The sequence below is a fragment of the Lutjanus erythropterus genome, chromosome 17 (genome assembly GCF_056507025.1).
Source record: "Lutjanus erythropterus isolate fLutEry1 chromosome 17, fLutEry1.hap2, whole genome shotgun sequence".
Taxonomy (NCBI): domain Eukaryota; kingdom Metazoa; phylum Chordata; class Actinopteri; order Lutjaniformes; family Lutjanidae; genus Lutjanus; species Lutjanus erythropterus.
This window is the reverse complement of record NC_139333.1, coordinates 35,577,415-35,593,803: the sequence shown is the minus strand read 5'-3', so window position 1 is coordinate 35,593,803 and position 16,389 is coordinate 35,577,415. Positions and strand designations below refer to the sequence as shown.

General features: G+C 38.2%; 1 protein-coding gene across 1 annotated transcript in view; it reads left to right on the top strand.

Moving 5' to 3' along the window:
* Nucleotides 1–10,657: 10,657 nt before the first annotated feature.
* ipmkb (inositol polyphosphate multikinase b) overlaps nt 10,658–16,389 on the top strand; it is a 31,663-nt gene continuing 25,931 nt past the window's right edge. The window contains exon 1 of the mRNA XM_084740874.1: nt 10,658–11,425. Within this exon, the coding sequence (XP_084597000.1) occupies nt 11,188–11,425 (238 nt within the window). The 5' untranslated portion in view covers nt 10,658–11,187. The remainder of the gene's footprint in view (nt 11,426–16,389) is intronic.

Sequence of the window (16,389 nt, the reverse complement as noted above, 5' to 3'; positions counted from 1 at the left end):
TGAACCATGGGAAACGTAGTGCTGAATAGCTTCTTCTTTTGGCTCGGCAAGCTAGACGCTACATTGGCGTTTTACTGCCCTCTACAAACAGGTAGGTTTGTTTATTTATTTATTTATTTATTTATGTTTACTTAGTTTATTTCGTCGAAGCGGTGTCATTTGCATTCACAATTTTTTTCAGCGCTGACTCTAAGAACACACAGGTTTACATATTCAAAATGTGTAACAGTCGATCTCAGATCATTTTAATTTAATTTAATTTAATTTAATTTAATTTATTATTTATTTATTATGAGGTTTCTAGATGAATCATTGTGGCTAAGGACACATTGTGGCTGAGGACAGGACAGGACAGGACCGAGAGTATTTAGACCGAGTTTTATATATTTAAAATGTAGCCACATGGCATCGATGCTGCAATATATAAAATAATATCAAATAAATTATTTTGGTAACAGGACTGAACGTCACACTAACAATATGATCCACAATACAGAAAATACAGTAAGATAATTTACTTTAGGTCTTCAGGTGGCCTTCATGAGACTCAGATGATGATGCTTCTTGTCAATCCTGTTACTTGGGTAATGCCCCAAAGTTTTAGAGAGTGGCATGTGTCAGGGTAATGGGACTGAGTGAGAACCTGGGGACATGACATGAAAAATGATATTTTAACCCACATATTGAGAGTTTTGTATAGGGACATGTATTGAAGTGTATAGACAGGAAATAGTGTCACACAATAATACAAAAAAAATCATATTTCATGGTGGGGCGCTGGGGTCTGACTAAAATCCTATATCTACAGTGTTCTATGTAGTTTTTATTAAGGATTTACATTAATTTACAATAAAGACAACACACAGAACACTTTGCTTGATAGTATAATGCATTATGCAGATATTTTTCTTGCATTTGTATGCATGTATTGTCCTGGGGACCGAAGAGGCACCATTTTGGTGGCATGGCAAAGTGAAAATGTTAACAGATGAAACCTGATGTAGATGACAATACCAGCTTGTTTTTGACTGATCCACTGTGCCTTCTCTGAATAACTTGAAAGCAGCACATGAACACTGCTGCACTTTAGTTCCAGACTGTTTTAAAAAGTCTGCACTGAATTAGTCTGCGAATATAATGCAACTTTGACATAAAAAAGAACGAATGCAGACTAATTTTTCACTGTAATAGAAAAGACAACTCAAGCAAGTCTCAAGAGTCTGACTTCTGATTTTTATGGCATGCAGAATACATCTGAAAATCCCCACACTGTGTTTGCAAACCTTGAAAAAACAACAGCGTCCCTTAAGTGCAATTTTTCCACTGTCTTCCAGCAGGTGGTGTTATTTACAAAGATTAGAATTGTTTCCATTGTTTCTTTGATTCCAAACTGTGAATCAGTGAATCAAACTGACATCCATCCATCCAGGTAAAGAATGAGCCTGCACAGAGCAGCAGTCTGTCACATTCACATAATTTGACTTGAGAACTTTAACATTTAGAGAAGATGAGAAATACAATTGTTTAAGTACCTTTGGCAAACTCAGTTTTATCTATAGACATTTTTGGGCCAACTGACATGACTATGTCACTGTGTGAGCTAGAGGAAAAACTGAAGGAGGACACAGAGTAGCAGGTCACATGACCCAGCTAAAATATCACTTGTCTTTGTTGTGGGGTACCACAATTAAAGAAGGTAATGGCTGAAATGGCTGACTGGCTGTCACTGCCAGTCAAAAAAATAATATTGTGGTTAAACATGTTAAGATGAGGCGTGACAAAATAAACAAAATGAACTCACAAAATGTCAAGAAAGGAAATACTCATACTTATTTTCTTTATTACACAGAAACATAGAACCAATCACTTTCTCAGAACAAGGCTCTCTCGCTTTACTGAACAAAGACAAACTTTAATTGCCTCATTAATGCCATAAAACAGACCTCATTTAAATCTGACTGACAGAAATAAAATAAAACTGACCAAAACCATTTTCTTCCACTGTATCACCAACTCTAGGTTGGTGGAAATCAGTCCTTTAAATCTTTAAATTAGGAAAACAAAATTACCATAATCACACCCCCAAAAAGTTAGTTATAGGAAGATATAGTTATATTGTTACTAATATTTCAGTATAAACATTTATTATATTGAAAAAACATATAACTACTTAATAATTTATGCCTTTATTTTATAGTAAAATGATGTTTAAAATGTATATATATTTGCATCAAATATGATACAGTCAGTACATAAAATAATTTGTGAATCTCTCAGTTATTATTCTATTGAATTTCATGATGCATTCTGAATTATTCTACCATATTCACAAATATAGGCTAAAACAAAGTAACTTAAAATGAAATGTCATCTTAAGATAAATTTAGAGTCGAAATTTACATATATGCATTTTTTACAGTTTGCAAGTTAGCACTAAAACAATAATTGCATATTATATTGACCAATTTAGTTCACACTGACCAAGCTATTTTTGCCAAGAAGCAACAGGAAATGCTTATTGTTTCTAAATTAAAAAAAATATTGGGATCAATGAATTTTCATAAAAGCTTGATGACACAAAAAATATCATATATGTAAATGATCAGGGTTTTTTTTTTTAGGAAAAGTTCCAATAAAACTTAAATTTCAAAAAAACTGAATTTTCTGTTATTTATTATTTCATGAGTCAGGTTGAACATGTATCATCTGTAGCACTGAGTACCGTTTTAAAAGTTCCAAAGCTAGTATTCATTCAGGGGTGGAGGTAACTAATTTCAAATACTCAAGTTACTGTAGTTAAGTAGTTTTTTTGGGGTACTTGTACTATTTTCAAGTCTGTACTTTTGCTCATACTTAAGCACACATTTCACTATGTAATCTACTCAGGTACTTTTAAAATTATAATTGAGAACTATAATTGAGTATAATTTGAATTAATATCCAAACTTTTCATCTGCATTTTTTTAGCCATTAATGCTGTTTGAAATGCCTATTTTCACAGCAACATTTAAAAAAAAAAAAAAAAAAAAAAAACAACTGACAAATGTTGGAATGTTTTTAGGTATTTTTTGCAATAAAATTGCCAGAGAAAGTGAAAATTGCAATCAAAATAGCCCCTTTTTTTTGTAATTCAAAGATCAGCTTGTTTCAGGGAGAATAAAAACACATTCTGTTCTGGATGTACTAAGTAACTGAAAAGGTTCAGGATTAGAAACAAAATCTGCTTTATTTGTGAACTTGGGAGATATTCTTCAAAGAAACAAAATCTTTTGGTGCTTAAATTCAGTCAAAACAGCAAAAACAAATATTATAAAATATAAAAGTGTATAGAGCGTTGATGTCAATAACATGCCAATGTGTGGAGCCTCTGTAATTGGTGGAACTCATGAGAAGCTACAGTGATTGGTCAAAATTGCAGAAAGGTTGTGTTGAAGGTTGAATGGTTGAATTTGCATGAATCATCAACATCACACCTGCCTGGACAGACTGATTAAACATCAACCATAACTAATTCCCTGAGTAGTTTTTGAAAAGAATACTTTGTACTTTTACTTAAGTATTTTTTGAACACCTAATATAATAGTGATGTAACAGTACTTGTCCTTGAGTACAGATTTTCAGTACTCTTTTCACCACGGTAAATACTAGTATTTGATTTGTTTATCTACAGAGGTCAGTACCTTTTAGTTCTCTTTTCAACTTCAAGAACTGAATATGTGAAATATGTGAAACTGACCATCTTGTTGGCTTTCTAATTATCTTCTTCTTCTCCTTGTAATAATAATAATAATAATAATAATAATGATAATAATAATAATAATTAATATTATTATTATTATTATTATTATTATTATTAGGACATTGAGGTTTGTGCTGCTACATTCAACTTATATAATACAAACAGATATCATATGTGAAATCAGAATAGTAATATAGCTGTTTGTATATTACATAAGACCAATGTAGGCCTACAGCATAAACACTGTCATTATGTTGTTGAGAGCGAGAGAACAGACTGGACAGAACGTCATTTCAGTGTAAACAGCTGCTATCTGTTTACTGATCTCTGTATTTGTGTTTATGGGACTTTCTGCCAATAAGAACGATAGCATAAACATTCAAACAGGTAATTGTCTGTGCAATTAGGCAGCCATTTGGAGACTTTCTCAGGGGGATGTAATTTTTTGTCAGACCCTCAGATCATTTATTTCACAGGCATTTCATTTCTGACTAGACTGTAATTCAATAAAACAGTATTTTACAGCCATTTGTCAGGGGTTTCTATCAGGGAGAACCCAAGAAAAGATCCAATAAAGTAAACCATTAACGATCATAGCACTAAAAACTATACTGTGAGAAAAGGTTTTCTTTGATTCTAACAGATTTATTATGAAGGGTAATGCAGAATATGACACTTCAAACAGATTGTTCATAGCAAAGACAAACCTGAGGCAGACAGCTAAGAGAATAAATCCTCTCTCCTACAGATATGTTCATATGCAGCCAATTTGTATGAATTTGTATTTGTATTTGTATTTGTATTTGTATTTGTGCCCAAGTGTTTTAACAGTAATAGTGCCTCAGTTGTAGTGTTGCTGCCTTTCATAGCACCTGGGTGTTGCACAGACCAATCGGGACCATGAAAAGGATACAAGGAGGTCAGCTGCAGCCAAAAACGTCTAGTAGGTAGGAATGAGACCAAAGCCATTAACATGTACACCCTACCAGTTATCAAATACCCTGTCAAGACATGAAAACTCAGAATGCATGGAGGGTTCCACCCAAAGTCCAGCACCCTGAGACTCCACCAGCAACCAAAAAGAGGGAGTGCAGTTATTAGTCAGTGTCAGAGCCACGATCCAGGATGAAACAAGCAGCATCTGTGCATACATCAGGAAAATGCCCCCCTGAGATGAACTGCAAAGAAAGCGTCTCAGACAGCACAAGACAGAAGATGATGAGGAGGAAGAGGAAGCATCCTGGAAGACCAAGCCTTTCCATGAGATCTACATCAGCAGATATAGTTACACTGTATCTTGTCCTTGTTTGCTCAACTTGATTGGTCAATTGCAACATTCTTGGGTATGTTATTTCATTATAGCAGACTTTCTATGTATAACATGCCATTTGCAGTTCTGATCATAGACTCTGGAGGAGCAATGGGATGTTTTCAAATCACAAAATCATTTTGGAATTGAGATTGTGTCAAATTATTATTTTTTTTTCTTGTAGGTAGCCATTTAACAAGTGGGCTGTCATTGTGGGATGGGCCCCCTCAGGGTTTCTGTATCACCTGGTTGGGGCTTGTTTTGCAGCAGTGGCCTGCTTTCTGTACATTATCCCTTACTTAATGTAATGATGCCCAATGAGTTTGAACAAGAACTTTAATCGGGCATGAAAAGTCGATCCCAAAAGGGCCCAAGCCTGACAAAAAGTTTTGGTTTTCTTTTCCTTGCTTGTATACTTCTGTTTATGATATGCATCTGTTATTTATTAATATTATTCACATTGGCATTGTGCTATGTACTGTTGAACAGCCTAAAAACAAATAAATCCTACCAGTAGCTAGAAAAGGTCGCCCTGCACAGAGGCAGGGGTCTACCACAGGCTCAGCAGGCAGGACCCCAACCTTAACAAACCTAAAACTGTTCATCTGCTCCACCTCAGCTCCATATAGCTATATAGCTATATAGAGCTATATAGCTCCACTGATGTAGACATGGGTGTGTGTCTTTGCCTCATTTTTCCAAAAATCATCAATCAGCTCTTTGGTTTTGCTGACGTTGAGCAGTAGGTTATGTTTTGTGCATCGTTCTGCAAGACTGTCTCATTGTTGTGATGGTGGTGTCATCCCCAAACTTCACAACAGGGTTCTCAGGGGTTGCAGTCATGGCTGTAAAGTGTGAGACTGCCAGTCTGAACTTTCTGGGGTCTGTTAGTGACGAAGTCCAGTATCCAGTTGCAGAGTGAGGCACTCAAAGGAAGAGTTTTAAGTTTGCCAGTCATCTTCATGGGAGAGATTGTGTCATAGGGGAGATTGTGAGATCGTGTTGAAAGCTGAGCTGAAATCAGCAAACAGCATTCTTGCTTGCTTGCAAGTCTAGTTGCCTACAACGACTCCTCCCTGAATTCCATGACCTGGATGACTGAGAGACTCCACAGACAACAAACAGCATTCTGATGTAGGTGCTGTTTTTCTCAAGGTGTGTGAAGACTGTAAAATTTGATTACTTGTAAGAGATGTAACAGTACTTGTACTTGAGTACAAACTCAGTACTCTTTCCAACTGTCAGTTGGATTATATTTGAAGGCACTCTTCTTTGCATATTGTAGACATGACAGCGCCTCCTACATGAGGAACAAAGTTGTCAATTTTTGGTGTGGGTGAAAAAACAAACACTGGAACAGCCACAGCAACTACATCTTTTCTGGGGACCCATTGTTCGTCAGGATCCCTCTGCTGCACAAATGCCTTTTGGTATTCCACTTCCTAGTGGGATTCCGCAACGATTTGAGGCCCAGTGTCCCATAGATTATCCCTGGAGCCTAGTGGAGCCTCACTGCCCAGTGAATTGCCATATATTCTCTCTTTTAAACCCTTCCAGGCTTGTTGCCTGTACAGCAACTGCAACTACCAACTGGCATCCTGCTTTGCTTGGACACTGGTGAATATATTGCTCGAACAAAACTGCTGCACCCCCTCACCTCCCACTGATCCCAGGAGTCCTATCACCACTTGAGGTTATGCTGTTGGGCTCACATTCCTTGCAGGGACTCCACACTTCTGCCACCATCAGTTGTTATCATATTGACCACAAAACACCTTTCTCACAGTGGACATTCTGACTTGTCAAACATAGATCTAACCTCTAACATTAATGATGGCTGGACTACATGTCAATTCCAAGGTGCTGCTATCTTTTTAAGAAAGGACATTTATATGTATTACAGCAGGAAAGCTGAATTACATTCATTATTATGTGTTGTATTATAGACTCTGAGTCACTGGTTTAACTTAACTCACATTTGACACTGAGCTGTTACACCTGCGTTTTTCCTGCTATGACCAGTCAAAATGTCCACTATAGTTAATTAGTTATTAATTGTGTCATAGAGAGTGTAATTCCCTTAATCCTTAAATCCTCATTGATGAGCTATAAAACATGAAATGAACTTCATCTTTACTCTCACCTGAACCACATAAACATTATTTTCTCTTCAGAGAGAGCTGTTAGAGACCTGTTTCTGTATCCATCCATCCATCCATCCATCCATCCATCCATCCATCCATCCATTTTCTTCCACTTATTAAGATGTCTGCCTTCTCTCCAATGTAATGGAACTAGACAGCACTCTTGCTTGTGGTGCTTAAAGCACAAAAAAAAAATACATTTAACAGCGAAGTCTCTTTCTAGAAATTATGGGTTACTCAGGATAATCTGCAGACCTTGTTGTGAGCAGAAAGAAAGGAGAAAATGACCAACTAGATCGAGGAGGTCTTGCTTAATTAAATGGTACTCACACACGCAAACATATTATGACTGTAGAAGGTTTATCTTCCACCTGACTGTCATTTCCTGACTGACACAGTTCTCATTTTCTTGCCCAGCACCCAAGTTGCATAGGTAGCAAACGTACTTACGCCCATCTGTGCGCCCTTGGATGTGTTTGTCTTAAAGTGAGGTGTGGTCAGGCACATTACTGGCACGTTGCTTTCTTGAAGAAGCAGAATGTAACTGCACCATTGACCTAAAGTCACTGAGGCAGTATTTTCCTGCTATTTATAGGATACTAAGATGTGCCTGCAGGCGAAATCGCAACACACTTACACTCTGCTTGTAGCACACTGCAGTTAATCTACAAACATTTTGATTAATTAAGCTTTGTCTGCATAAGTGAAAGATGCTGTGCCCATTTACGCACAGCAGCTATAACTTCACTGATTGTTTAAATCTGACAGGATTGTGAGTAAAAGTGCACACAGGGTGTCTCTCTCAATTTAATTCAATTCAATTCAAATTGCTTTATTGGCATGACCTAACAAAGAAAGGAGCATATCACAGAAAAGAACACTACAAAACAAATATCACATCAATAACCGTGTGCATGACATAACTGTCACTTACTGTCCCTCAGTCTATGGCAGACTTCTGCTAACTTGCAGCTGTTTGACTCCCCCCCTCTCATAGGACAGGTCATCTGATAAATTAAGAAAACCTTTTGAAATCAATTAGATTTTTTTTTTAAATATGCTTCCCTAATATGTTTATATTTCTCACATCTGGTGAGAAAGTACATCTCTGTTTCAGGTTCACTGAGGGTGCAGCGACAGCAGAGTCTTTGCTCTGCAGGAGCCAGGTTTTTCTGTGTCCCCTTTTCAAAAACGATGCTGTGCTCACTCTATCTGTACTTTGTCAAGGTTCTTTTTTTTCTTTTTCTCTCTCTTTCTCAAGAGAGACTCTTCATTTTACCCACCTGAAGCCCATCTGTTAGTAATCAGGACGTTAATTTTTATGACCCAGCCCAATTGACCCATGGGTTAACCACCGTGTCTCCATCACAAGTGGGTCATTTCAGCATCTCTGTCTGCTTCTCCAACTTGACAAATCTGTTGTTTAAATAACAGCGGCACCAGAGGCATGCAATCTTAAAGAGAAAGGAAGATGACACGTTGCATCATATTACAACCAAAACACACCTATCATTAATTTAGAGATTAAAAACAATCCCTTTGCACTTTGTGCCTTACTTTGAGCCCAGATTAAGTGCTGTTTAGCTAGCAAAATGGAGTTGGACACGCCCTTAATGCCCTTGCACCATGCACTTTGGACCATGCATGGTAGATTGATCCTTTAAATAGGGCCCTAGTTCTTCATCAGGGTCTGACAAATATATACATATAAAAATCTACAATTAGGAACATAACATAACATTCAGTGAAACCATATCTCTGACTGTTCATGAAGATCAGAAATAGAAGGCAGACATCTCTACATCCTGTACACATGACATCTATTGCACACCTGTCCATCCTGGGAGGGGGATCCCTCCTCTGTGGCTCTCCCTGAGGTTTCTTTCATTTTTTCCCTTTTAAAAGGTTTTTTTGAGGGGAGTTTTACCTTACTCTTTAGATGGTCTGCAGGACAGGGGTGTCACACACTGTACAGTTTGTGAAGCCCCCTTAGCAAAATTGTGATTTGTGATTTTAGACTATGTTGGGGGTCTGCAACCTGTGGCTCCAGAGCCGTATGCAGCTCTTTAGCAGCTCTCCAGTGGCTCTCTGTGGCTTTTGCAAAAAACTATATGGAAATGAAATGAATGAGTTTTTTTTTTTAATATTTTAATTTTAATTTATCATTTTTGTATCTCTACACTATAAAAACGAAAAAGTTGAGAAAACTCAAACTTTCAAGGCAATGTACTGCAATAGATTTTAGAGTTTTTGAGATTCTTAACTTTTGAAAAACTCTTACCAACTACTGTTCTTTTGTTGAGATAATTAACTTTTCTTCTTTGGATAAACTTAAATCTTCGACTTTTAGAAGCCCAAGAAAGTTGTATTTAATAAATTGTTAAGTAAATTCACTCAAGTGAATGATGGTTACATTTTTTGGATATTTTCAGTAAAAACCATTTGATTTTCAGGCCTCTAGATACTGAAAAATAGGTATTTTTGATCTTTGGGAGAAGTGCCTTTTTGAAATTATTGTAGTGGAGTAAAAAAAAAAAAGTGATATCTCTGAAATGTAGAGAAGTAGAAAGAAGCAGAAAATGGAAATACTCAGGTGAAGTACAAGTACCTCAAAATAGTATTTAAGTACAGCACTCAAGTGAATGTACTTAGCTGCTTTCTTTGATAATAATAATAATGTTACAATTAATAATAAGGTATTGAAAATGTTAATATTGTGTTAATTTTACAGGTCGTGTGTGAGAGGGAAAGCAGCACTTTTATAAATTCTGCATGTATTACACACGCACACGCACGCACGCACACACTGATGGTAAATGCAGATGAAGGCAATGTGCTGCTGCCGTGAAGGTGAAACGCGCTGTGTATTTTGCGACAGTAGTGGCAAGTGTCGGAAACGTGTGGGAGGCTTTGGGCGCTGCTCGTTACGTAGAGAGGTAGCCGCCTACACTGACCTGGATAACATGGCTGAGGAGGACTCTACCGACCTCTTTTAATATCATGGATTTTACAGCGACAGTGAATGGATTTTGTACTCGTGTTCAACGAGCAGGCCTTGGTGTTGAAGGCGGTTGTGGTGTCCCTCTGCTGGGCTGGACTGAGACGGGAGGACGGGCTCGTTTAGCAGCCTAATGAACAGTATCGACAAGTTAGCAATCAAAACCTGGACTGAATAGCCTCTTTATGCAATTCCTGGACTATTATAGCATCTGTTGGTCCTGCCTGCTTGTGTATTTGCTGACTGGAAGTGGATAGCACTCTGGAGTGTGTCGTAACATCACCTTTATTGAGTGACAACAGTATTTACTTCTGTGAAGCAGCGAGGAAGTGGAGCTCTGTCAAGGTAGCTGAACTGGATATTGATAAGAGCGGAGGTTCGTTGATTTGTCTTTCAAAATAAAAGCGCCAAATACTTTTTTTTAAATTTTGAATAGTTACGTTTTAGATCGAGCAGAATCTGTAACGGTTGGACAAGGCTACACCAAATCTTTTAATAACGGGATTTTTCGTTTTCATCATTTCATCGGCACAGCGTAGCGTGTATACAGTCCCGCTCGTTTTATTTTGGTAGCCTGTAACGGAAGTGTCCCTGTGTTCTGCTGCGTTTGATGTGTTTGACAGTGGTGTGAAGAGGGATGTGGCCAGGATGTATTTATGCTGCTGTTCACGATATGAAAATCATTGACTTGTCGCTGCCTCTGGAGCCGTGCTTCACCAGCGGACACAGCGGGGGTTACCACCGTGTCACTGCCTGTCAGTGCGTCTGTTGCTGGCGGTCGAAAACGGCGAACACAACCGAGGCTGCTGTGCTGCTTTCGTCTGGACTGGACCATTTCCATGAAGGCTTTTCACCCTCACGCCCAAACAGTTTATGTGCGGGGCTCCATTCTGTGCTTACGTAATAAAACTATGTGAATCGATACTGTCACATTTTTGACTTTTTATTTAATTTTTTTCTCGGACTTAGAGTTTTTCCCTTTTTTTAAATTCTACAAATGTCAACAACTCAGCGGCAGGTCATGATGGAGTCCTCTCTGGCTCTCGGAAGACTGGAGCTGACCCCCGGCTCAGCCGCTGTGGGGGTCAGCCTGACCCCGCGGCTCTCCGCCGGGCCCCCCGCAAAAGACAAGTGTGGCCAGCGGCCACTGGCGCCACAAGGCCCGGCTCACCTGAACGGCTGTGTCCCGCTGTCACATCAGGTGGCGGGTCACAAGTATGGAGTGGATAAAGTGGGTGAGTAAACTGACAAACAGATCTTTTCTTACTGTAATTTAACCTCGGCTCAAAGTTGAATCTGTCACACTTAAACTGCTGCTGAAGGGCTGCTGCTGGCCATTTGAGTGCCCCAAGCAATGCATACCAGCGCATTTTATAGGTGGATGCCACTAACCATGTATGCGTATGATATGATCCCTACCGTTGTTGTATGGTTATGACATGATGCAAGTTAAACTCAACAACATGAGCAAATACTGATAGAGAATGAATGCTATAGAACAGTGATTCTTAAAGTATGGGTTACAGCCCACTGGTGGGCCATGAAGGGCCTGCAGGTGGGCCATGAGAGGTCATGCAAAATAAATAATGTAAATAAAAAGTTAAGTTTCAATTTGATACATTTCAGATTACCATAAAATATGATGATCTTTTCTTTTAAAAGGCAAAGTAATCAGACCTAATGAAACAAAGCCAAGGTATTTACATTACATGTTATTTTTCATTTATCTGACTTTGTTTAACAGGTGTTACACTGTATTTGGTGATCTGACATATATTAACATCAAAGCATCATTAGTCTTGTGTGTTGATCAGAGTTGTGATTAAACATTTCAAATTGGGCCTTGGCATTCTTAAGTTTGGGAATGGTTGTTATAGAACATGCCATCCTAGGAAAAAAGACATGCAAGTGCTGCTGAGAGATAACAGGGTCCTGTTTCAGGATTAATGAATTCCATGGTATCAGATCGGTGCATAGATTTGTGTTCTCGCTGATACTGATACCAGCATTTTAGGCAGCATCGGAGGAGTTTTCGGATACTGGTACAACCATAGTTCAGAATGTATAAGAGTTTAATGCATTATGACTGTTCCCATGATGCTCTATCATGTCTCAAAAGTTGCCACAGCTGTTTTTGGGTTGTTACCATTTATATATATGTTATGGCTTAATCTGCAGGGTGACCACTGTGCCCTGCCCATCTGGTGCATTATCCTAATTGTATATATCCATGAATTAAGAAAAGAGGGTGACATGCAGAGGCAATATTATTTCATAGGGTTTTACTTAATCATGTCTGGCAGGAAAAATAGTGTGTGTTTAGATTTTATGCAAATTTGTACAATTTTTAACCACTTGAGAATGAAAAAATTAGTCAAATTCCTCCAAAATACCACATTGACACCACGACCTTGGGGAACACCATAGAATAAGTCATGCTGTGAATTGGGAAGCAATTCTTTTGAAATATGGAGATTTCTGTGAGAATTGCCTTTTTCAGCAATTGGATGATGGGCACTTCTGTTCTGGAAACAGCTGTATTGTCAGTATACATAGGAAAGCCATCTGTAGTTTGTGGTTGTGAAGTTTCATGAAGCTGGGTTTATCTTTGAGGTCACTATAGGTCATTTCATACAGAGAGGTCAAGTTTCAAAAAATGCTATCACTACAATGAAATTGCTACAAAGGGGACAAAGCTCATCACTCATGAATACAACTGCGCCCACTGAATGAACTCTGATCTCAGTTTTCCAGTCAGACCGAATTTCTGTAATTTCAGTACAGTTTAGGGATCCCAGTGTGTAGGAATCATAACACATTTGTGCAGCATGCAAGAAATGCATGAAGTGTAAAGGGGAGACTCTTGGGTACCCACAGAAACCATTTTCATTCAAATACCCTGAAGTGAAAAGTCAAGGGACCCCTTTGAAAATGGCCTTGCCAGTTTTTTCAATGCCAAAATTAAGCTTAAATTTGTATCACTATTCTTTCCTGACAAGCTACCATGACATGTTTGGAACCAATGGGTACCTTACATCCTTTCTTTTAGTGCCATATCAGGAGTATCAGGGCTTCCTGCTGCGAGTCCAGTGGCCCACTGGGCCTAAGCATCAAGGCATTTTATTTATTTAAGAGTTTTTTTTTTAATTTAACAGTAGTTACAGTGGGGAGGTTCAGTTTGAAACCTACATATGATCACTGGACAGTAGATAGACAGACATAGTACATACAACACATATGATGTTTGTTAGTTTTAAAGATATTTCTTACAAGTCAAGACAGAAATATCAATTCTTTTGTTGTTGAAAATACAGCATTTTATACACTGTCAGATTCTTTGTAAAACTTCCTTATTGATATCTTAAAATGTGTGTTGAATGAATCACAAATATTGGTAGTAATATTTTCAAATCTCTGTTCAGCTTTTAGCACTGACTTAAAGTGGAGCCCTGTGGAATCATGACCATGTTACCGCACCTTAATGCTGCCATCAGTCTTCCGCTGGCCTGCGCTGGGCACCTTTTTCAAAGACACTTGCTGCCAGTCATAACATTTTTGTTGGATATGATGCCAATATCTTCAAGCAACCTTTAAAACTGAGGCTGCTGAGGATGAGGGCGTCCCTGCAGAGTTTATTAATGCTGTTAGCAGAGCTTTGAGAGGCTGTGTCCATGCCCTCTTTGACACTTGGTGCCCCATGCACAGCATGTGATGCGCATGTATGCAGCAGCAGCGCTAAACTGAGGGTGCAGTGGAAATTACAGCCTACAAACAACCCACCACGGAGTTTGTCATCAATATTAGCACAGAACTTTGTTCACACTGCTTGCATCTGCCACCCATGGTTTATTATTGGAAAAAGGTTGTGGGAAGATGAAGTAACATGGAAGTGAGAAATGAAATTTGTCTTTTAGTAAGTTGTGTTTACTGTATGATGTATCCTGAACCAAAGGGCAGATGACAAAGTTACAATAGAGAAAATGTCTTAGCTCTTGCTCTGTCAGGTACGTTTTCTGTGAATTGGGATGTTTGGCATGGTGAGTTTTTCATACATGAGGGAGCAGCATGCATGTGAGATGGGACTCAAAATCTACACCACCTACATCTTCACATGTGGGTCCCTTCACTAAATCTGATCAAGCAAAAAAAATTTATGTTGTCTCTCTAGTTGTCACTCAAACACACACAGGACACTTGACATCATCAAAACCTCCATTGTGTGTTATCAGGCGAGGTGTTGAGCTGAATTGATTGTGCATGATACAGTGAGCAGCTGGTGTTAGTTACAGTATCGTCTCAGATGGATGAGTCATTGCTGGTCAGTCAGTTACCTTGATGAATAGCAGCCTCCTGGAAAGACGTGTCGATGTTGGAGAACAACCAGGATGGTCTTATCAAGAGTGGCCTGCAGTCGGACTGGACAGTCCTGTCTGTCCACACATGCTTTTTGGCTGAAGTGTTCCTGTTTTACCTGAACTATCTCAGTGTAGTGTTCTCATTGTTTGCTTTGGCGGAGTCCAACATTTACCTTCTTTGCATTTGACTCAGCTGTGTTCACTGTGTTGAGTTACAGGATTTCCAGGACTGAACAAAAGTCACATGAACTAAGAAGCAGCTTATGTATTTGTCTGAGTTTTGGAAATTGTCATTTTATCAGATTAGGATTATTGCCTTAGGAGTTAGTGCAGGTGGGTTTTCAGTAAGACTGTGTATCGCTTAAAAAATACAATACCAGTACCAATTCCAGTTTGCTTAAAGTGATACAGATACCAGTAGAGTACTTCATTTGATACCCATCATGTGAATGGAAGCATTCCTGAAATAATCTTTCCGCATTTTTTATTTTTATCTAGATGCCATAGGTGTGTAGCAGACCCATACTTAAGAATGTTTTGGTTGCATCTCAGCATGCTAATCTGCCAACTCCATCAGCACATGACAGCCTGTGGGCCAGTCATTTCGTGTTAAATGAACGCTTGTGGTGATTAAGTGTGACCAAAGCCATACAAATAATATTTTTTTTCCAGATCTGAGTACAAATGGAATCAAGTACAGGTACTTGACAGGAGAGATTTTGATTCTACTTGGTACTGAATTATTTTGGTTGATATCTTAAAGGTATTAAGTAGGGATGGGTCATGATTTTTGGTATTCAAATTCATTAGATTATGAAAAAATCAAAGAGTTGATTATGGTTTTGTCTTTAAAAATCTATTTTCCATTATTTGTTTCCCTTCTTTTACTGGTGCCTGGAAATACTGCAATACTACCAGATCTGGTGTTATTACAGGCAGGTACAGGTAGTATTGCTGAGAGGACTGGATCCAAACTAACTGAAACCATGTCAGAGAAGCAGCACAGTCAATCTTCCAATAATTATCAAATAGTTCCCAGTGAACATCGAATAGCATTTTGGCTTGAAATCCCCAACCCCACTATTAAGCTCTGATACCTAGCCTTAGTGTTGACCTTGTGTCATACGTCATGTTTTTTACCAGTCCCTCAATAAAAACCATCTGTCTGACCCATCTGTCATTATTATGATATAGAATCTCCAGTTTCAGTCTTAAATAATAACTTGCATAATCATCAGTTATTAGGCTACTTCTTGAATTCTTTGGAACACCAGATTAAATCAATAAGTTAGGACTGAACAATAAATCAAAATTTTATCACAATATGTTCTACTGCAATTTTCAAATCACAGGATGCACAATATTTTTTCAAGGCAAAATGTGTGTCAAAATACAATTTTAAATGAAATACCGTGGTGCTGCAGAGGTGTCCTGGCCAACACATCATTCTCTAGACTTCAGAAAACATCTTTGTTTAGTCCAGATCCCTGAAAAAACAAACACCGTAATTGTTTTAATGTGTTTTTCAATGAAAATGAGAATAATGATCAAAAAATGATCCTTTTCTCTAATATCACAAATTATATTGTAAGTGCAATATCAGTCACAATAATTGCAATTAGATGTTTCTTTAAAATTGTTCAGCCCTAAAATAAATAAGCCTCCATGTGCTTTAGTTAAGTGCTGCATGAGTTGCTGTCAGTCAGTGGAACAAGGTTTTCCTCTGTGGGTTTGTTGTAATAAGTGAGTGTGAACACAAAATCCAAGATCAGAATGATAACACAATAAAGTATTACTTATTTTAGAGCTGAATGATAAGTTAATTAACTGATTACATAATCGCC